The 21669-nt window shown below is 36.6% G+C and overlaps 1 protein-coding gene across 1 annotated transcript in view; it reads left to right on the top strand.

Annotated features, from left to right (window-relative positions):
- The first annotated feature begins 756 nt into the window (after positions 1-756).
- Positions 757-21669, top strand: part of ERGIC2 (ERGIC and golgi 2) — a 40287-nt gene continuing 19374 nt past the window's right edge. Inside the window, exons 1-6 of the mRNA XM_014843834.3 lie at positions 757-897; positions 10915-11057; positions 12823-12931; positions 14831-14877; positions 16375-16445; positions 21601-21641. Of these exons, the coding sequence (XP_014699320.3) occupies positions 10952-11057; positions 12823-12931; positions 14831-14877; positions 16375-16445; positions 21601-21641 (374 nt within the window). The 5' untranslated portion in view covers positions 757-897; positions 10915-10951. The remainder of the gene's footprint in view (positions 898-10914; positions 11058-12822; positions 12932-14830; positions 14878-16374; positions 16446-21600; positions 21642-21669) is intronic.

Here is a 21669-nt window from a genome sequence, read left to right as displayed (position 1 = left end):
CTTACTTATTAAACAGGAAGGTAATAGTATTATCTTACAGTTTTAAGGATTAAATAAGGCAAGTAAAGCATTTAAAACAGTGCTTACTGTATAAGCAATAGTCATACCTTTCTAAGACTGTTTTGGTCAATAAATCAGAAAATTAAAATCTCAAATGTTTGGAAAATCTGGTGACAGGTGGGCTTATTCTTGAGCAGTTCTCATTTAACCCTTCTTTCCAAAGTTCCTTCTATCACTTATATTATGAAGTGTTTGGAAAAGATGAAGTATTAATTTTCTCTCTCAACAAATACTTGAGCGCACAGTAGGTGCTGGCGATATAAAGGTGAGGAAGGCAGACGTGCTTTCTTACGGAGCTTACTCTCTGGAAGACAAGAAAAACATTGAACAAATAATTAAGAGCGTTACCTATGCCTGGAAAAGGAAGTTTAAATGTTCGGACAAGAGAAAACACGGGTGTAAAGACAGAAAAGGCACAAAACGTGGTGCAGAGTGGAAGGATACGTATTAGGGTTGTAAACGATAAATTCCTGCGCCCAAGGCTCTCGTTAGTAATGAAGTACGGCATGAGGAGTTGAGATTCATCCTAAGGCCTCCTAAGTGTGAGTCGGAAAGTAACCTCGGCCTCCCTGGAGAAGCTGATTGTTTACCGGCCACGTGGTTACACCTAAAGTAAGTTTCAACCTCCGTTCTGCTTAGCCACGCCCCTTTCATCTTGACCTCTTGACTTGCACTTCGTCAGCAGAGGGAATTATCGCGAGAACTCGGCATCGTCTCCTATTTGACGTTTTCAGCGGTGTTAGTCGCTTTTGTTCTCGCGATATTTCTGGGCAAACGGGAGCCCGGGCGACCCGGGCTTCTGTGAAACATGGCGGTCGGCTGGGACCGTAGCACAAGGTAAAATATTGAAACCCCGCCGGGTGCTGTTCCCTTGGTTGTTCCAGGGCTGTTCAGGGCATGAATGTGGTTAAGGGGACTGAGTGCCTGTCCTGGCGTTGGTTCCCCGTGTTCATCGCTCTCCTTTGGAGAGCGGGCCGGCCCGGGAGCCGCTCCGCTTCCCCCGGGGGCGTTACTGGCAGGACCCTGGGCAGCGCTGCGCCCGGGAGCCCCGGTCTCTGCGGGCCGTGCGCTGTCTTGCAATTTGAAGGAGTTTCGGTGCTGCCCCGACGGCTGCTGACCCGGACCCGTTGCTTCTCACAGTGGCCGATGGCTCCTCCCGTCCGCAGGCGAGGGGGGTCCCGCGTGCAGAGCAGCCGGATCGTGTCCCCATCCTCCCGGGCGTCTGGCTCCCCACCCCTCTTCATACAAACACCAAATTCTTGGCAGCAAGTTGCTCTCTCTTTTTAAGAAAGACTGAGGTCTTGGCCTCGCCGGGAAGGAGAGTTTCGCACGCCGCCTGGGAAGCTGAGAAAGGGGCAGGGCTGGGCGAGATGCTTAGGAGACAGCTCCGAGTGTCGCGACTTTTCCTAATCCCTCGAGGGTTAAGAAACCCTCAGAAGGTAACGTGTCGACTCGTGGTAGCACATAGCCTTGGGTAACGGTAGTGTGTAGAGTGGATAGGTCAGTGCTTGAGAAGACACGTTGAAGTAACTTTTGTATTTAGGATTTAGTGCCCCCGAGACTTAACGCAGGGTTACATAATGTCTGTTAAAATGTTGCAAGACTGGCTTTCAGAAGCAATTAAACATACACTAAAAACAGGATTTATTCATTTGTTTGAAGTTGTACTTAAGTATTTCAAGTAATTGCCTAGCCTGATAGATTGAACTCTAGTACACAGTACAGCCATTATACAGAAATGAGTCAGGGTTGTTCACTGAACAATTCGGGAGGTATGCTTGTCTGCTTAATTTGGTTATCGATATCTTTAAGTTATTTAAATCGTGCGATTACTCCACTTCTGTTAGAGGAAAAGCATGCGAAAAAGAAATTCCATACTTATGGGAGGGGAGCGGGGGAGGAATTTCTTTTTAATAATAAACTTTAGTACACAACTGAGTGTTGTAATGGCTTGTGGGTGCAAATCATAAAAATATATCATGCTTAAAAGATCTCTCAAAAGAATTCAGGCCTAGTCTGGAACAACAACAACAACAAAAGAATTAGAAAAAAGCATAAATTATTGATTTTCTTTGGGGGTTAGTGATTTAATTGGAAAAAATAGTGACACTTATTTTTAACAGAAGTTACTTTTAGGCAGTCTATGCCTGCTACAAATTCTATTTCATAGTTTTCCAATATTTATTTTGGTTCTGCCCCTTGGTGTCATGATGGGCACATTAACCTCTTTGTGTCTTAGTTTCCTTATCTGCAAAATTGGAATAAGAATAATACCTAACTCATAAGGTGGTTGGTGAGATTAAATGATTTAAAACATGCAGAGTACTTGGAACCATGCCTGGCATACAGTTAGCATTCGGTAAGTGTTAGCTCTTCTTATTTTATCATTTTTGTTTTCTAACTTCTGTTGTTACAAAATGTTGACCTGTTACGCAGTCAAAATATAGACTGAAAAAGACACTTTTTAAAGTAATTTCTTTCTGGCTCCAGATTGATTAAACACTCTTTGTTCTGTATGGTTAATAAGTCCTTAGTCTCTATCTTCCAAGTGCTTGCTTTCTTAAACGTTTTATCGTGTCTTAATTACTAAGGTACAAATTCCTCCTTTCTACTACTCCCTGTAGTGTTATCACAGTCTACGTCAGTTCTACTGCTCTAGATGCCTTGTTATCCCATTCTCCTTGCTTTGGGGGACGTTCATTCTCTTGTAAATATATTTCATTTGTCCAGGACCTTTTCCTCACATGTTCCTTATACTTGTTACTTCAATTTTGTACGCTTTTTTTTTTTTGAAGAAGATTAGCCCTGAGCTAACATCTGCTGCCAATCCTCCTCTTTTTGCTGAGGAAGACTGGCCCTGAGCTAACATCGGTGCCCATTTTCCTCTATTTTATATGTGGGATGCCTACCACAGCATGGCTTGCCAAGCAGTGCCATGTCCACACCCGGGATCCCACCTGGCAAACCCCAGGCCACCAAAGCGGAACGTGCGCACTTAACCACTGTGCCACCGGGCCGGCCCCAGTAGTTACTATAGTCAAGCCATTCTTTGAGGAGGATTGTGTTTGTCCTTGCTTCACATTGCTACTAGGCGCTTCCAAATTGTTGTGTTGCCATCGCTCTGCAGTCTTTTCTCTTAACTTTTATTCTATCAATTTATATCATCCTCGGTCTATTCATGATATTATTAACTAACCTCCAATACTCTCCCACTATCCTCAAGGACCTTAACATAAATCTCAAATATCCTGCAAGTCTTTGCATTTCTTTTCAGAATTAGAAACAGACATTTATCAAATGAATCATTTTTCTCTTGATTAAAAACTATGACATAACCATTAATACCCCCCTCCTTTTATTTATTTATTTATTTATTTTTAAGATTTTATTTTTTCCTTTTGTTGTATAGTTGTATATTCTTCGTTGTGGGTCCTTCTAGTTGTGGTATGTGGGACGCTGCCTCAGCGTGGTTTGATGAGCAGTGTCATGTCTGTGCCCAGGATTCGAACCAACGAAACACTGGGCTGCCTGCAGCAGAGCGCACGAACCCAACCACTCGGCCACGGGGCCAGCCCCACCTCCTTTTACTTTTTATTTTTATTTTTTTAAAGATTTTATTTTTCCTTTTTCTCCTCAAAACCCTCTGGTACCTAGTTGTATATTTTTAGTTGTGGGTCCTTCTAGTTGTGGCATGTGGGACGCCGCATCAACATGGCCTGATGAGCGGTGCCATATTGGCGCCTGGGATCCGAACTGGTGAAACCCTGGGCCGCTGCAGCGGAGCGCACGAACTTAACCACTCGGCCATGGGGCAGGCCCCCCTCTTTTAAAATAAAATTATAAGAAAGGATTCTGAGAAGTTGAGGATCTTTCCAAATTTGTCACACAGCTGGTAAGTGCCTAGATAGTAACCCAAGTACTTCTGATCACAAAATTCACATTTATACTCTTATTTGGCTTCCAGCTAAACCTTTTTTATCACTCAGAAGGTTATTAGATTTATTTGAATTATGTTAGGATAAACAATTTTAAAAACATTTAACTGTTGTAAAAAGTAAGTTTTAAAGAAAAAAGGATTAGTGCTTCTTTTGGATATATAGTGTTTGTAAAGTGAAACTAAGTTATCTTTCATAAAATTTTTTTTATTGTATCCTAATGCAGTATAGTTAAGTAATTTAAAATTACAGCTAAGTTGTAGTTTGCTTTTCATTTCTGAAGTTCAGTGATGGCCTGGATAATATTTGTCCTGTCTCCTTTCTCATCCTTATTCATGGCTTGTATTGCTTTCATAGGGCTGCCATAACAAATCACCAGAAACTGGATGGCTTAAAAAAAGAGAGATTTCTTCTCTCACATTTCTAAAGTCTAGTAGACTGAACTCAAGGTGTTGGCAGGGCCATGCTCCCTCTGATAGCTCTAGGAAAGAATCCTTCCATGCCTCTTCTAACATCTGGGCAGTCCTTAGCGCTCCTTGGTCTATGTGGGAGCATCTTGACTTTGCATCATTTTGATCTCTGCCTCTGTCTTGACATGGCGTTCTCCCCTGTGTCTGTGTGTCTTCACATGGCCCTCTTATAAGGACACCAGTCATTGGATTTTGTGCCACCTTAATCCAGTATGATCTCATCCTAACAAATTGTATCTTCAAAGACCAAATATTTCCAAATAAGGCTCATTCACAGATACCAGGGGTTAGGACTTTAATATGTCCTTTTGGGGAACATAGGTCAATCCACAACATGGCCACATGTATTAACCAATTGAATATTTCTCATATTGCCAAATATATATTAAAAATACAAGTTAGCTCATAAAATGTGGGTAGCAGGAGATAAATTATGTCTCCATTTTTGTTTGGAGAAGTAATTAAACTTAATTGAGCAGAGTGTAAAAAGGATCATGAATTCTATATTTTAGTTTTGGCAAAGCATCTGATAGTCTCATTATATTCAAGTGGACACAGTGATGAAATATGGGCTGTATGACATGACTTAGATTGGGTGTGATAATGTGTGTCTGTGTTCCAGCATGAAAGATTATTTCTTACGTCTTATGCAGTTTTTGGAAGCTTTGTCTTAGTCTCAGCTGTTATCAAGTGACTTCCTGGAGTTTTTTGTCTTGTTTTTTAATATACACAGCAATTTAGGAGAGAAATCAAAGAAAACAGATATGGTACTGGAGATTGTCAAAGTATGAAGAGCAATACCAACCCAGTGGGCAAAGGAATCTGATGCAGTGGCTCCCAAATTTTTAGCTTTTGTGGACAAGTACAAAAAATATATAGAAAAAACGGGGAAAGGGACAGTATTTAGGGACTGATGTCGAATTTCAGTTTTTAATTTTCCTAAAGAAGGACATTCAAAAACAACACAAACAAAAATCCTCTGTTCTCTACTTTTATTATTTCATAAAAGAAAGGACATTTTGACACACAAAAAAGGGGAGAAATAATCTCAGAATAAAGGACACGTTTTTAAATTGAATAAATTTAGCTTTTAAAAAAATTCCTACATTGTCCTTGTTTTTTAATTTAGGTACAGACTAGAAAATTTTGTAATGGAATGGCAGTGACTTCTGGAAACTGCTGATCTAGGGTATTTCTAAATGCATTTTTGAAAATCACTGACCACGTTGCTTGGAGAGCCAAGTAGAGTGGGAATGGGAGCAATGGAACTGGGTAACTGAGAGGAGACCAAGGAAAAGGCAGAGCAGATTCTGTCCTCCTCAGGAAGTTAAAGTGCAGGAAGGATGATTGACTCTTCTCAGAGAGGGAAAGTAGTGTTTTGGATTTTAGTGGTGGAACACCTTTATTTTGTTTATGTTTTTGTTTTGTTGAGGAAGATCAGCCCTGAGCTAACCACCACCAATCCTCCTCTTTTTGCTGAGGAAGACCGGCCCTGCGCTAACATCCATGCCCATCTTCCTCTACTTTTTTATAGGTGGGATGCCTACCACAGCATGGCTTTTTGCCAAGTGGTGCCATGTCTGCACCCGGGATCCAAACCTGTGAACCCCCAGCCGCCGAGAAGCAGAACGTGCGAACTTAACTGCTGTGCCATCAGGCCAGCCCCAAGTGGAACACCTTTAAAAGTTAAGAGGAGGAGCCGACCCAGTGGCGCAGCGGTTAAATTCACACGTTCTGCTTCGGCGGCCCAGGTTCGCCAGTTCAGATACCGGGTGTGGACATGGCACCGCTTGTCAAGCCATGCTGTGGCAGGTGTCCTACATGTAAAGTAGGGGAAGATGGGCACGGATGTGAGCTCAGGGCTAATCTTCCTCAAAAATAAAAAAAGTTAAGAGGAGCCAAAACATGGCTTTGCTTGTGTGTGGCTTTGCGTAGAATTAAGCTGGAAGTCATAGGAGTAGAAGATCTGTTACACTTGCATGGTAAAATGGTTATCATTGTGAATAAATGCCACAGGATGAGTGTCATAGGGTTGTGAGTTCCAAAGGATGCTGATGGGATGGGGAAGAAGAGAAGCATACTGAATGATCCAGGTGCTGAAGGCATTAAGGAAATTGTAAATATATCCAGATGTTAGGAGAAGATGATAAATACTGAGGTGAGAGTCAGTGTACACTGTGGTTTGGAGCATGGACTCTGGAGCCAAGCTGCCTGGGGTCGAATCCAGGTTCTACTGCCTGCTGTGTGACCCTGCGAAAATTACTTGACTGTTATGTGCCTCAGTTTCCTTATGTATAAATGAGAATAAAAATATTATCTACTTCATAGAGTCGTTTAGAGGATTAAATGAATTAATATATAAAGTGCTTCAAATAATACTTACCATATAATATGAAAGCTATAATTCTATGTACTATATGTGTTTATTATTATTATTAGAAGATAGACTTGAAAAGGGAAGATGATTGAAAAATCATGATAAAACATGCTACTTCTTTACCTGTGTGTCTCAGAAATGAAGTAAAGACTCGAAGAGAATTACCACCAGGAGAACGTCAGGCTTCATAAACAGAGCAGGTAAAAGGATTGCTTTTAGAAAAGCTAGAAGTTATGGACAACTTGTTCGTATCAGAACAGTGGCTCTGTAGAGTGGCAGGTAGTGGAGATAGGGTTTCTTGGATGTAGGTTAGTGCTGAGCTAACAAGAATTGGACAGGAGGAGTAGCAGAGTGGCAAGGTGCCTCATTCTAGAATAATAATTGTGGAAAATAGGGAAAGAAGAAGCTAAAGGCTGGGAGGTAGCCAAATGGGATATACTAGCTACACTTTTAAGGGAGGAATGCTGAATAGGTTGTATGAATTGTTATAGGGTTTGTAAAAGTAACTAGCTGCTTGCCATATCCTTATACTTACATATAATTTAAAAGAAAGCATTTATAGGGGCTGGCCCCATGGCCAAGTGGTTGAGTTCGTGTGCTCCGCTGCAGGCGGCCCAGTGTTTCGTTGGTTCGAATCCTGGGTGCGGACATGGTACTGCTCATCAAACCATGCTGAGGCAGCATCCCACATGCCACAACTAGAAGGACCCACAACGAAGAATATACAACTATGTATCGGGGAACTTTGGGGAGAAAAAGGAAAAAATAAAATCTTTAAAAAAAAAAGAAAGCATTTATAAAGCTTATAAAAATATAGAAAGTTTAGGAAGTAAAATTCACAATGTTATTTATTTGCTCAACAATGCTATACCTACTATGTGCCAACCACCGTTCTATGTGCTAGTGAACAAAACAGAAAAATTCTTGTCCTGGTGGATCTTATATTTTTATATATTTACCTATCTAAGTATGACAGTTTGTTTTGGTTGGAAAGCTGTGCTACCATGGGTGTTTCTGGGGAAATTTCCTTCCTTTCTTCCTTGTTTGGGAAAACTTCCTTCCTTCCTCCCTTCCTCCCTCTTTCTATCCTTCCCTTTCTTTTTTCCTTTCTTCCATAAGTATTTATCAAATACCTGCTGTGCCAGGCATTGGAGATAAAAAGATCGAGTTAGACGTGGTTCTTGCCCTAACATTAACAGTGGAGAAGATAGAAATTAAACAAGGAATTAGAAATAGTGTGATAAAGGCACAGTGTTCTAGGAGCACATATTGTAACTAATATGTTTGAGATCATAGGGTTTTTTTTTCCCCTCAAAAGAGAGATGTCTAGACTGAGACTTGAAGAGTAAGTAGGACTTGGCCAAGTGTAGAGGTGGGAGGGGGGAGCAACCATATTTCTGGCTGAGAGAACAGTGTATTTAAGGAATAGGAAGTGATTTAGTTTGGCTGGAACTTAAGACTTTGGGGGATTGGGTTTGAAGAGAAATAAGCAGGACCTGTTTTTTGACAACTTTGTAAACTGTGTTGGGATAGATTCCAAACTCTTTAAATGTAAGGGGAACCTATACAAAGATTTTGAAAGAAAATTTATATGATCAGTTTTATGTACTATTAAAAAGATTATTGGTTGTAGTGTGAGGAGTGAATTGCAAGATTGAAGATTGGAGTTTGTCGAAGCAATGCAAATAGATTGTGGCAGCGGGACTAGGGTCCAAATAAGGAACTTCCCGATGGGCCTGGAAAAGAGAAGACAGATTTAAGAGAAATTTAGGAAGAGCTCAAGTCTAAGAATGGAACCTTTGTTTCTGGTTTGTGCTTTTGAGTGCGTAGTGTCATCATTAGCTGAGGTAGGGACACAGGAGGAGAAGCAGGTTTCGTAGGGTGAGGCATTCATTTTTGGACTTGTTGAATCTGAATTGTGTTTGGAATGTCCCAATGAAAATGCGTAGAAGGCAAGAAGATAGACATGTCTGCAGAAAGCTTTGGAGTAGGAGTAAAGATTTGGGAGGAATAAACATGTAGATGGAAATGGAAGGGATGGGAGATCACTTGGGGAAAGTGTGGAGGTTGGGAGGAGGGCCTAGTGAGGATCTGAGAAGTCTGCAAAGCAAGCCAAAGAAAGTCTTAGAGCTAGAATGAAAATCAGGAGTTTAGTATTACTTAAGCCAAGGTAAAGGACTGTTTCAAGAAGAAAAAGAAGTGATAAACTGTAGTTTCTCAGAGGCAAAATTAGTTAAGGACTAAAAAGTGTCCATTGGCTTTAGTACTAAGGAAGTTGCTAATGACCTTGCTGAGAGCAAATTGAGTTAAGAGGTGAGCCTGTGGTGAGGACGTGGTTACAGTGGAGGGATGAGGACAGCTCATTCTTTTAAGTTTGGCTATAGGTATGCAGCTAGAGATCTATAGTTGGACTGGAGCTTAAGTGGAGAGTTTCCTTTTAAAGAGAAGAGGCTTGAACATATTTGATATTTAACTCCAATAGGAAAGAATGAATAGAAATTGAAAGATTGAAGAAAGATCAATCTTGATGCAGTTACTACTAAGTAGGTAAAGAAAATAAATTTGATTACACTCTGAGTTGAACAAACTTAGGGAGCATGGCTTTTGCCTAACAAAAAGTTAGAAGCTTAATTTACAAATGAGAATACCAGTTTTATAACTGTCATGGGGATCAGAAGCTATCATGTGTTTTGTCTATATGTTCTTTTTTCCTTAGGGAAACCATACACATGAGAAGCATAATTAGAATCTGAAGCCCACTTTGTGAGCACGGTATCAGCAAGGCGAGATAGTTGGATGTTTTTAATGGCAAATGAAATTAGCCTGTTAATACATCCAACTTCACTTTAGGGCAGTGGCTCTTTCGCCGACTAATTAGTGGTGCCCTGGTTAGGGCCTGCTCTCTTGGACAGCATTCATGTTTGCTGCCAGTTTTTACTTCTCTGACTCCTTTTTCTCCATGAATGCCCTTTCTATGGCCTATTCTTTCTGTATTAATCCTACCCGTTGGATCTCAGACAAGTCTTTCTGCCTTCTTCTGGAGACATTCTTTCTCTTTGAGTAACTTCTGCAGCCATTTGATTTATTCTGCTGTTAGGTGTTGATTTTGTTAATACAACTTTGATTTCTGGCAATGCTTTATAGTATCACCTAGAGTATTACTTATCTAAATCAGTCATAAAAAGTGTATAAATATTTGAGGATTCAGTTATTTTTATGGCTTTATAACATTTCATGTGTACTTGGCATGCAATCAAGAAAAGAACAGCAAGCAGTCAATTTTTAAATAATATTTTTATTGTAAAAATAGATAATTTGAAATGTCCAAAATTTTTTAGAGAAGACAGTTAAAATCCTAACTGTGATCTACTTGTAATATTTTTGTGTATAGACTTTCAATTTATCTCTTGTATATCTTTCCCCATCTTTCTTAAAACTGGACCCATATGGCCTTGTAGTCTTTTCTTAATGTATCGTAAGTATTTTCTTATGTCATTAACTGTTTTCTTCTGTAAGGTTTTCAGTTCCTATATAGATTCCTAGCTTTTAATTTGTCTTTATTTGTATATTGGATACCAGGAATTTGTTTCTGTCTTCAATATTTAAAAATAACAGTTTGAGAAATATCCTCACAATCAAATTTTTGTGTGCAACCCAGATTATTGCCTTAGGATACATTCCTAAAAAAGGAATTGACTTAGTCAGAAGGGGAGTGGTGAATGTTTATGTTCTTGTTAGCAGTGTGTGAGCATGCCCGTTTTACTTCATTGTCTTCCTTCAGTAGGAATATATTATTTTTAGATATTTGTTAATTTAATAGGAGAAAAATTTTCATATTTTAATTTGTATATTTAAATATTAAGAATATGATTGAATTGCTTTTCACTCTTTTTTTTTTCAGTAGTACTTTCAGGGTGGGTGTGGAGAAAGGAGAGGTGTGGATAAGCGTTAACGTTTTTTTCTCAAGGAGGAATGAGAATGTTAAGCTGTTCCAAGGACATTTGTCAGTTATCTAAAAACAAAAGAAACCTTTTAATCTTTTTAGAGGATTCATTTATTATTTATTCCTTAGCATGACTATATGAAAGAAGAAGAAGGTTTTCCTGAAGATGAGGCGACTGAATCGGAAAAAAACCTTGAATTTGGTGAAAGAGTTGGATGCCTTTCCGAAGGTTCCTGACAGCTATGTAGAGACTTCAGCCAGTGGGGGTACAGGTGAATTCAAGTTAAAACTCCTTCACTAAGTACAACTTCTGAGTACTATAGTCAACAACGTACAGAAATGTAGCCATGAGGAAGAACTCATCAATGAATTGTGCAGTAACTTTGTAACTGGTCTGTCCTCATGTCACACTGTTTCCTCTAATTGTATTCTTATATGTATTCTCTTTGGCATCTAACCCAGTGCAGTCTGTGCATTTAGCAGTGTTTATTACAACATTACTGTGCAAATTAATCCAATTTTAATGCTTTGGTGCTCTTGAGTTTTGTATAATTATATTAACAAGATTATATATAAATAGAATTAAACTTGGAAGAAGTTATTTAATGATGTTGAAACTGCCTCAGTCTTATTTTAATTAAGAATAAATCAATTTGGGCCTGGCCTGGTGGCATATCCGTTAAGTTCACACGTTCTGCTTTTTGGCGGCCCAGGGTTCACTGGTTCAGATCTCGGGTCCAGACAGGGCACAGCTTGTCAAGCCATGCTGTGGTAGGCATCCCACGTATAAAGTAGAGGAAGATGGGCATGATGTTAGCTCAGGGCCAGCCTTCCTCAGCAAAAAGAGGAGGATTGGAAGAAGTTACCTCAGGGCTAATCTTCCTCAAAAAAAAAAAGAATATATCAATTTAGACATTATAATAAAAATTCTTAGGTTTCACATTATTGAAGAGAGGCAGCATGGGGTAATAGTTTAGAGGTGAGACTTTGGAAGCAGACCGTCTGGATTTAAATCCCAGCTCTGCCCCTTCCTCACTATTTGACCTTGAGAAGTACTCGCTTCATCTGTGCTTTAATTTCTTTTTCCATGAAATGAGAATGCTATCAATCAGTATTTGCCTAATAGGATTGCTGTAGCAATTAAATAAGTTAATATTTGTGAGATGCTTAGAACAGTACCTGGTACAGATAGAAGTATTTGTTAAATAAAAAAAATAGTGAAATATATAGGAAAAATAGGCAACTATAACAATATTTACTATTTCTTTCCCCATGAAGAGCTAATAAAATAATATATTTGTCACGTAAGATTGACATTTCACTTGCTAGAGTATGTAATAGGTTGCTTATTATTTATAATCATTTGTGATTGTTTTATTAATGAAAATAGTGCAAGTTCTTGTTGCACAATCCATTTTAAGTGTGTTTTGTCATAGTATATAATAGTTCTTTCCTTTTTGTCAGATCTTTCACTTGCTTTCATAAAATGAAGTGATATATTTAGGTGATTCCAAAGGAGATGAGCATTTTATTAGGGGTTTGGAGATGTTATTTGAGTTTCTGGCACATAGATTGTTTGTGCTTTTCAGGATCTAAGAAGTTAGGCTAGTCTTGTTCTTTTCAAATTGGGTTACAGGCATGGATACATTTTTAATTATGAGGATACTACTTTCAAATTTGTATTGTAAAACTTGTGCTTACTTTCATCATTTATCATATCTGTGACACTACTATATATGAGAAAGTAGAAGTTTTGTGTTTTGTAAAATTTTGGCAAATTTGTTTAGTGAGAGATGCTCTTAATATTGAAGAAATAAACTGCTTTCTCAATAGTTCAGCTGTTTGTGCCCATTAAATCTTCATTTTCAAGATGTTTTAGAAAAAATCTATAATGAACATTTTAAGAAAAATCTTTTGAGTATTCATTCACATGGCAATCATATTAGGGCATTCTTTGCTAATCTTAATCTCATTGAAAATAGTTTCTTGTTTACTTTTTAAAAATTGTTTTAATTTTGTTTTTGTTGTATTTCTCAGTTTCTCTAATAGCATTTACCACTATGGCTTTATTAACCATAATGGAATTTTCAGTATATCAAGATACATGGATGAAGTATGAATATGAAGTAGACAAGGATTTTTCTAGGTAACTATCTTTTTCTCTTTGAAATACATTTAGATTCAAATTATTTAAAAGATAATATATCTTTAACAAAAAAGTCTAACCTTTTATACTTGGTTTATTTTAGTTTTGAAGAGATAGTCCAGAAAAATTCTCATTAATTGCACTTAGTAAGTGAAACATATTAGAATCATTTGAATACTGGGTAAATTCTAAAAGAGAGGTTTTCTGATTTAATATGCACTTGTTTACAAAGGTTAGGAGAACACAGTATATTTTCCTTAGATGTTGAAATGATGGAAATTATTTAGTGTTTTGAAACTGTTTACACTTTAGATTTTGAAATATCTTGCTGATCTGTGTGAGCTGGAAAATAAATTGTTTAAAGATACATTTTATACATTTATAACTTGACTTTTATGAATTGTATCTAAACTAAATTTTAATGTAAATAGCATCACTTTTAAACCTTTGAAAATATAGTGCCATAATTAAGAGACATAATATACTTTATTTTATTTGTATTATTTGGATTTTTTAATTGATGAAAGATAACAGGTTTGTGATGTTAAGATTGGCACTAGATAAGGGGGAGACATTCACTTCTCAATTCCAGTTGCAGCTTTGCCATCTACTAGCTGTGAGACTTTGGGGAAACTGCTAAATCTAACTCTGCGGATGCTTCGGTTTCCTTTTCTGTAAAATGGACGTAATAATTACAGTACCTTCTTCATAAGGTTAATGAGAATTAAGTCAGTCAACATTTGTAAATTGTTGTGTAATCTTGGGCAGGTCACACAACTGACTTCTTTTGGGCCTCAGTTTCTCCAGCTATAACATGAATATTATTCTTGATACCATTAGTTTTCAAAGAATTTATTGTTTCTTATTTGGTTTGTTTTTAGCACAGTGAAGTACTTTTTATGTTTTCCAAATGAAGTCTTCTGTAGTTCACCTCATAAGTGTAGTGGGGATGCCCAGAAGCTTGTCTGCTTGGCCTCCTCCTCTGCTTCCTCCAGTGTCTCCTGAGCCCAAACCCCAGGGTTATTTGGAGCACACTTTGAACTCTAGACAACTTCAGGACCCTATGAAGCTCTAATAATTTGTATTCTGAAACTAGATGAAAATTGTGAGAGTAAAAAGATTTTGATAGGAAGCACACGACAGGACTGATATTAATTGTACTCATTCTGTTATTCATGGTGCTTAATTAATTCTGATATTTGAAAATTAATTTGATTTGGACTAATCATTTGAAAATAAAGTATTGATTTAGGCTTTTAGAAAGGCTGTGGAAAACTATAAGTATCAGAGGATGTTTTTGGCACTTTGATTGCATTTCTCCTGAGTCACACAGACCTGGTCTCGAATATGCCACTTCAGTGGTTCTGTGATCCTAAGCCAGGCGTTTCCACACCCCTGAACACCACTGGCTTGTCTGTAGAACTGCGAAGCTGTCCACTTTATGGGTCTGTGGTAAAGAATAAAGAAGATAGTGTTTGTACAGCACCAGGCATAATGCCTGATGTCTGCTATTTATTTGATAAACAGAGTAGAAAGACTTGTAATTCCTGACTCTTGATTTTGAAAGTTTTACATTCTTAAAGGAATATTCTATATAAAGTTTATGTAAATAGGGTAAGACGTTTTTCTGAGTTGCTTGGAGTTGTTAATTTAGAGTTGACATTATTAAATTGAAAGATACTGTGTTAAGAACCTGTGAAATCAGAAAGGGTTTTGGAATAATTGCAAAATAGAACTTTTACTTTTAAAGTACCTTTGTTTTGGCCATAAGAAATGCTATTCAAATTCTAGTCGACATATTTTATTCTGTTTAAAATCAATTTTACATGGATCAGTTGATTTATATTCCTCATGTTGTGTTGATTAATTGGCAGGTACTGTTTCATTTTTGTCTTTTAGCAAATTGAGAATCAATATAGATATTACTGTTGCCATGAAGTGTCAATGTAAGTACACCTTTAACCTGATGAATCCATATATAGTTTATGTTTAAACAATTGCTAGTAAAACCATTGGATATGTTTTAACTTTATTTTTCCTTTATGATATCTTAAGATGCTATTGTAGTGTTATTTAATAATGTATGTTGTTTTTCTCCTCAGCTTATATTCTTTAAATTTCTTTTCCATAAAGAGAAGAGATTTAACTTTCACACTAGTACAGTTAAAATAAAAGAAAGCTGGAGGAAGTTGTTGTGAATCAGAGTTCTAGCTGAGGTATATCCTTTAGTGTGTTTTTGTTTGGAGTACCAGTTTTTACCTCCCAGGCTCCGCAGACATGCCCGGTTTCGCCGATTCGGTTTACCACCCTTTGCTTTCACTCTTGCTCATTAACATACAGATCCAAGTCTTTGAAGTTAATAGTGATGTTACCCTTTTCTGGTTTCTTCACTGGCTTCTCTTGATTATACTGGTAGAAGTGGAAAAAGGTTAAATGCCAGATAGATAATGTTTGAATTAATACTGCTCTCAAAATTGAGGACCCTTTTGCAAGAAAGAGATGTTTTAAATTATTGCTTGAAAAGTAGAGAATTCACTAGTTCAAAGAAAATTTTTTAAAGTGTGAAATAATTTTATCCAATTAAGGAGGTTAATTTCTGGGAGATTTCATTTCAGAAGGAATAGTCTCTTCCTTTTCCATTTATTTTTCCTTATGTTGATGGTTTTAAGAGAAAAGAAATACTTTGTATCTAAATTATGAGTTAGTGTTAATACTGAATATATCATATTTTGCTTTATTTTACATGTTTGAATACCATTAAAATTTTAGCTTTTTCAAAATAAACTTTTCCTATTTGTTGATTTTTGAAAAGTTGTCAGCTTTGCCTTAAGATTTCTTTTAATCTCTAAAAATAATTCTTGTAATTAATATTTTCTTTAGCTGCTATTTAGTACTTGTGATTAGGTTCTTGCCAATTTTTTCAAAGCTCTTCAGTTCAGTAAAGTTTATGCTTTCACCATGAGATTCTTCGTCATCCTTTTTACTGAGCAAGAAGTAAAAAGACGGGCTGGCCTGGTGGCGCAGCAGTTAAGTGCGCACATTCCACTTTGGGGGCCCAGAGTTTGCCGGTTGGGATCCCGGGTGCGGACATGGCACTCCTTGACAAGACATGCTGTGGTAGGCGTCCCACATATAGAGTAGAGGAAGATGAGCACGGATGTTAGCTCAGGGCCAATCTTCCTCAGCAAAAAGAGGAGGATTGGCAGCAGATGTTAGCTCAGGGCTAATCTTCCTCAAGGAAAAAAAAAGTAAAAAGAGCATTATTAATTTTTCAAAAAATCTCCACCAAAACTCCAAATTCTACTCTTTTAACCTTTGAACAAATAAGCAGTATAGGAAAGTGATCCTACATATTTATGAGTTTTCTGTTTGTCATCTTAATTTATATCAGATATAGTTTAGCTCTGAACATAGAATGTAAAACTTCTAATTTTTCTTTTCAGATGTTGGAGCAGATGTATTGGATTTAGCAGAAACAATGGTTGCATCTGCAGATGGTCTAGTTTATGAACCAGTAAGTTTGATTCATGTTATTTTTTAAATAGTATGCTTTAAGGAGTTGTTCCCTTGAAGACAGTTTTGATATTTGCTTTTAGTTTTGTCAGAGCTAGATTTTTAATGTATTTTCTTAATTCAAAAGTAATCCATGTTCTTTAAAAAAATTTAGAGGAGGGAAGTTATATCTAATACCAACGCCTAGAGCTAACCATTTTTAGCATTTTGGATAAGCCTCTAAAACCTGTTTTATAACCTTATTCTTATTTTGTATCTTTTGTTAATACTTCCTAATAGTTTCCTTTTCTTTTTTCTTGTAGTTGCTGTAGTGATGATTTGGAAGTTCTGTGTCCTATTTATATTCTGCTTTTATCAAATTTTAGTCTTTAAAAATGTTTGAGCTGTATTTCTCTTATCATAATCAAGAATGAAGCAGTAGCTAAGAGGAGAAATTTCATATGCATTTACTTCTTTCTCCCTCACACCTCGATTTCCCAAAGCTAGGGAAATACATTCTCTTATTGTCTTCATAGCACAAGTTGTGTATAACTGATTTATGCAAAAACATCTTCACATTACAGGGGCAGGCATCACATCACAGGAGCATGTGATAACAAGTCATGATCAGAACTAGCTCTAGAGAAGCTATAGAGAATAAAGCATGGAAATCTCAGCTGCTTTGAGTTGCTCCTTGCTCTGTTGGCATAGTGGTACTCATGTTTACCCGTGCATTCTTGAGTTCTTTTGTTTACCATTGACAGTTGTGAACCCTTCTGTAAGCACAATTGCAGAGTGAAGACTAAAGGTGATGGAGGAGGATTAGAAGTAACTGAATGTGTGGAGGAAAAAAAGGAAGCCCTTAGGTCAGTTTTGATTCCCAAATTACTTTTAGCTTACAGAAACAAAATATATTTATACCTTTTGATGCACACTGTTTGAATAGAAATTTCTAAAGAAAAATTAACTTTGTTATTGCCACTCTGAAAGTCTGTAATTCCTAACTCCTGTATCCCTGCTCAAAAAAATTGATTTCACAGTAGTTTTTTATGAGGTTAAGAACCTTGCAAGTTCAGGTACCATGTTACTGCATATTAAACTATTATCTGGAAATTTAGATCTAGATTATTGTTATTAAACACTTTAACTTAATTTGCATTACATTCATACTATTTTAATAATAATTATTCAGCTTTAACTTTGTTTTAGTGCTTTTATTTTCTACTATTCTTAGTTTCTTTATATTTGTTTATCATTTTGTGAAGGGACTTTTTGAGACTTCTTTATCCGCAAGAATATGTGGGTTGTGCTTTATAGACTCTAGCATGACTGACTGTATCATTCTGCTTTTCATTCATTTAAGGTTCGCTAAAGATAGGATTCTTGCTTTATGGTATTTTGCACTCAAAACTTTAAGTACATTCCTTCAGTTGTCTCCTGGCACAGTTATTTTTTTCTTCATAGGTAACATATTTATCTACTTCAATTTTTTTTTTCTTTTCCTTTTGAAATTCAAATATTTATCCTATATATCCAAGTGTGGGTCCCCGTTAGTTTTTTTGGTTCTTGATGGTCTGAATGATGTGAGTTCTTAAGTCTTTTTGGCTTGCTTATTTGCTATAATGATGTTCAGAACAATGCTTTTACCTCTACTTTTTAAAATTCTCATAATATGATGTTGAATTTTGTCCAGTAGTTCTCAATATCTTTATCAATTCTTACGTTAGATGCATATTTTTGGACTTTGCCTGAGTTCAAGGAGATTACCTTGATCTAGCAGGATCAATCTTCTTTTCAATGCCTTCATTATGTTTTAAAATTCAGTAATTATATTTTCCACCTCTAATATATTGCAGATCACTTCATTTTTTTTTTTTTTCTGTCTTCAGGATGTTAAATCTCATTGAGAAATAATTAGAAAAACTTAACACTTTCTTTTTGTTTTTAGCAATGGTATCATAAATAGAGGAAAATTTGCCCTAGACCTCAGATTGACTTCTTCTTTCAAATTAATGAATCTTTTTCTGTATCAATTTGTTTATGTATTTTCTCTTTCATCTTTAGGATGGGGAAATAAGTGGCACATTAAGTGATTGGGAATTGAAATAGACTATTGAAGTGTATCAGTTCCTATTCTCTCTCCCCTCGGCCCTTTTTCTCTTCATACCTAGATGAAAGGAGAAGGGTATTTAGTTTAGATATACTGAATTTCTTCTAAGTCAAATTAGAGCTTCAGATGTTTTTGAGAAGAAAGGAGGAAGTCATGATTGGGTCCAGGATGGCAGAGTGGCTCACTGGGGCACCACAAATCTCCTTGTCTGTGTTTGGTGACAGGCTAAATTTAGCTAGAGTGACTCCTCCTTTCTTTAACTGATGTGACTGTCCTCATTAGCAGTCAACTGTGGCAGTATTCTTGCTTAATTTAGAAGACTATCTAAGCCACAGATAAGCTGGCAGTAACACTACTGTGGAATGCCCTCACTGTGTGGTCTCTGGCACTTGATTGAATTCCTGAAAGTCTTCCTGGGATGGAGCCTGCCTCTTCCTCAAGTCTTCTTATCTTTTGTCACCTGTTTCTCTGTTACTCCGAATTGGGGATTTTACTTGCTGCCTACGTGTGTTGGGCTCTTTTCTTGAATTAGTTTCCCTTATGTGCTGTCTGGCATAAGTTCTTGAAAATTTCCAGCGTGTGGATGCTAATTTAAAATGGTTTAAAATGATGATATAGGGGCCGGCCCCGTGGCATAGTGGTTGAGTTCAGTGCACTATGCTACAGTGGCCCAGTTTTGCAGGTTTGGATCCCAGGTGCGGACCTACACACCACTCATCAGCCAAGCTTTGGTGGCAGCCCACATACGAAATAGAGGAAGCTGGGCACAGGGGTTAGCTCAGAGCTAATCTTCCTCAAGGGAAAAAAAGAGGAAGATTGACAACAGATGTTAGCTCAGGGCGAATCTTCCTCCACAACAACAAAATAAAATAATATGATGATGTAGATTGTGCCCTCATTTTTATGTTTCTTTGAACATTGTGAGAATTTGGTTATGAGGAGACTTAATCATCTTGAACTTATCCTCTAAAATTTATTTATGTTGTTTCTATAGTATTCTGTCTATATTCTGAATGTCTGTCAGTCCCACTCTTTTTTCTTCACATTTATTGATTCCCTGATATATATATTTTTCTTTCTGGAAAGCTTGCCTCTCTAGCTAGATTTTAAGCTCCTAAGAACCGTTAACTTTATTCTTTCTTCTTTATAGTTCACAAAATATAAAGCATAATGCCTTGTAGCTTTAGACACCAATGAATATGTTAGAATTACATAGTTGTGACAAGATCGTTGATTATGTCATTGTAAACAGTTTCTGCCATCTCTTCTAATCATTTGTGGAATAGGAAGGTTTTGTTTAAATTTAACTGTCATATAATATTAAAAGTCATGTCTTAGCCAGAAAGTTAGGAACTTAAAAATATTTAATTGTATACTTTTTATCAGTAATTTTGTTTAACAGTGTTTCTAGTAATATTCATTCCCTTGCCCTAATTTATATTAAATATTTAAATAAGAATTATTATTACTGTAAAATTATTTAAGAAATAACTTTTGCTTGTTTATAATTTTCATTCTTACTGTTTGAATATGCACTCTGACTATTAAAAACTTAACCCTAATAACTTTACTTCTTTCCAAACCATGGTCACACAGTATGCTATGATAGTTACTATTTTGCTATTTACTATTACGTTTTATTACTATTTCTTTACTTAAAGAAGTAATTATTTTAAAAAATGTGAGAAAGTGGTGAATCTGACAGAGCTGGGTTTATATACTGACCTTTATTATGTGGGATTTTGAAAAAAGTTTTTAACTTTTGGAGCTCCTTCCTTATATGCAAAAAGGAGAGGATGACAACAGACTGACCAGGTTGTTAGGAAGGTTAAGTGAGGTAAAGAAGTAAGTAGTATAGTGCCTAGCTCAAGGTAGCCTGCTCAAGGTAGTTCCGTACCACCTGTGCTAAGCACTATACCAAGCAGTTTGGGGAAGTCAAAGGAAGAATCGTGTAGTCCCTACTGTCAATAGTTTTATTCACAGCTAGCTGGGGAGCAGGTGCATGCAGCCTCATCTGTTTGCCGTGGTGTGTTTTACAGATGTTAGCATTTTCCTTGTGGGCTATGGTGTGAAAAAGGTTGGGAAACATGCTATAGACAAGTTCAGTGGGAGGAGTAATCAAAGTAATTTCATTGTAATCAGAAAGATGAGGCAGTTTATCCTGGAACATATGGTGTATAGAATTCAGATAGACATGGGGGTCGCAGTTACAGGAGAGGGAGGTTCTAGGTTGCTATAATCAAATTACCAAAGGCACAGAGGTAGAACTTTTGATAGACTGAGGGATTCTTCCACTGTGAATAAAGAACAAGGATTTGTAAGAAGAGAGGAGTAGGTTAGGGCCTGATTATGGACGGATAATTAATAATGCTGATAAATTTGAAAGTAGAATTAATATGCTTTTGTTATGAGTTGCCTTAATAAGAATCAAAAGTGGACTTTTTGTTGCAAAATTAAATTATGGATATTGTCACAAACCCTGAGAAACTTGCATATTTTCCTCTGATTCTACAAGTAACCAAGTCTGACCTTGAATTGATGAAGATGGTCCCTAGATAAAATTTCTAGATTTATTCTTTATTGATTATTGCATTTGGGAATTACAGTGCCATTGTTTAGTTCATTTCAAAAATTGTTGATTTCATCATAGTGTTTTCCCGACAAGAATATGGGCTTTGGATGCTTGAATATTACACTTAAGGTGTTTTTTTTTTTATCTTTTTAAAATATTTGTAAGTTTTATGCTGGCATCATTTAAATGATTTTAAGTCCTAAAATACTGTTTTGTCATATGATAGATTGCCAACTTGTATCCATTTATCTAAATGTAGATAACTGTAACAGGAAATTATTTTCAGTTAGAAGAATTTCTTTATACTATTTTTGAGTAAAAATATCATATTTAAATTTTTTAGTTTGACTTACAGAAGATTAAATGTAAATCATGAATACTTGTTTTTAACAACACTATAAATTTGTTTCTTGCTCAAAGAAAAATTTTAAAAATTATAATGTAAAAGCCAGGGGAAATTGGCAGTGCTAGTAATTATATTTTCCTTTATTTCAGGTAATATTTGATCTTTCACCACAGCAAAAAGAGTGGCAGAGGTAATAAGTAAACAAAGTATTATGGTCC

The sequence above is a fragment of the Equus asinus genome, chromosome 22 (genome assembly GCF_041296235.1).
Source record: "Equus asinus isolate D_3611 breed Donkey chromosome 22, EquAss-T2T_v2, whole genome shotgun sequence".
NCBI classification, from domain to species: Eukaryota; Metazoa; Chordata; class Mammalia; order Perissodactyla; family Equidae; genus Equus; species Equus asinus.
Note: the sequence above shows the minus strand (reverse complement) of the source record. Positions and strands in the feature narration are given on the sequence as shown.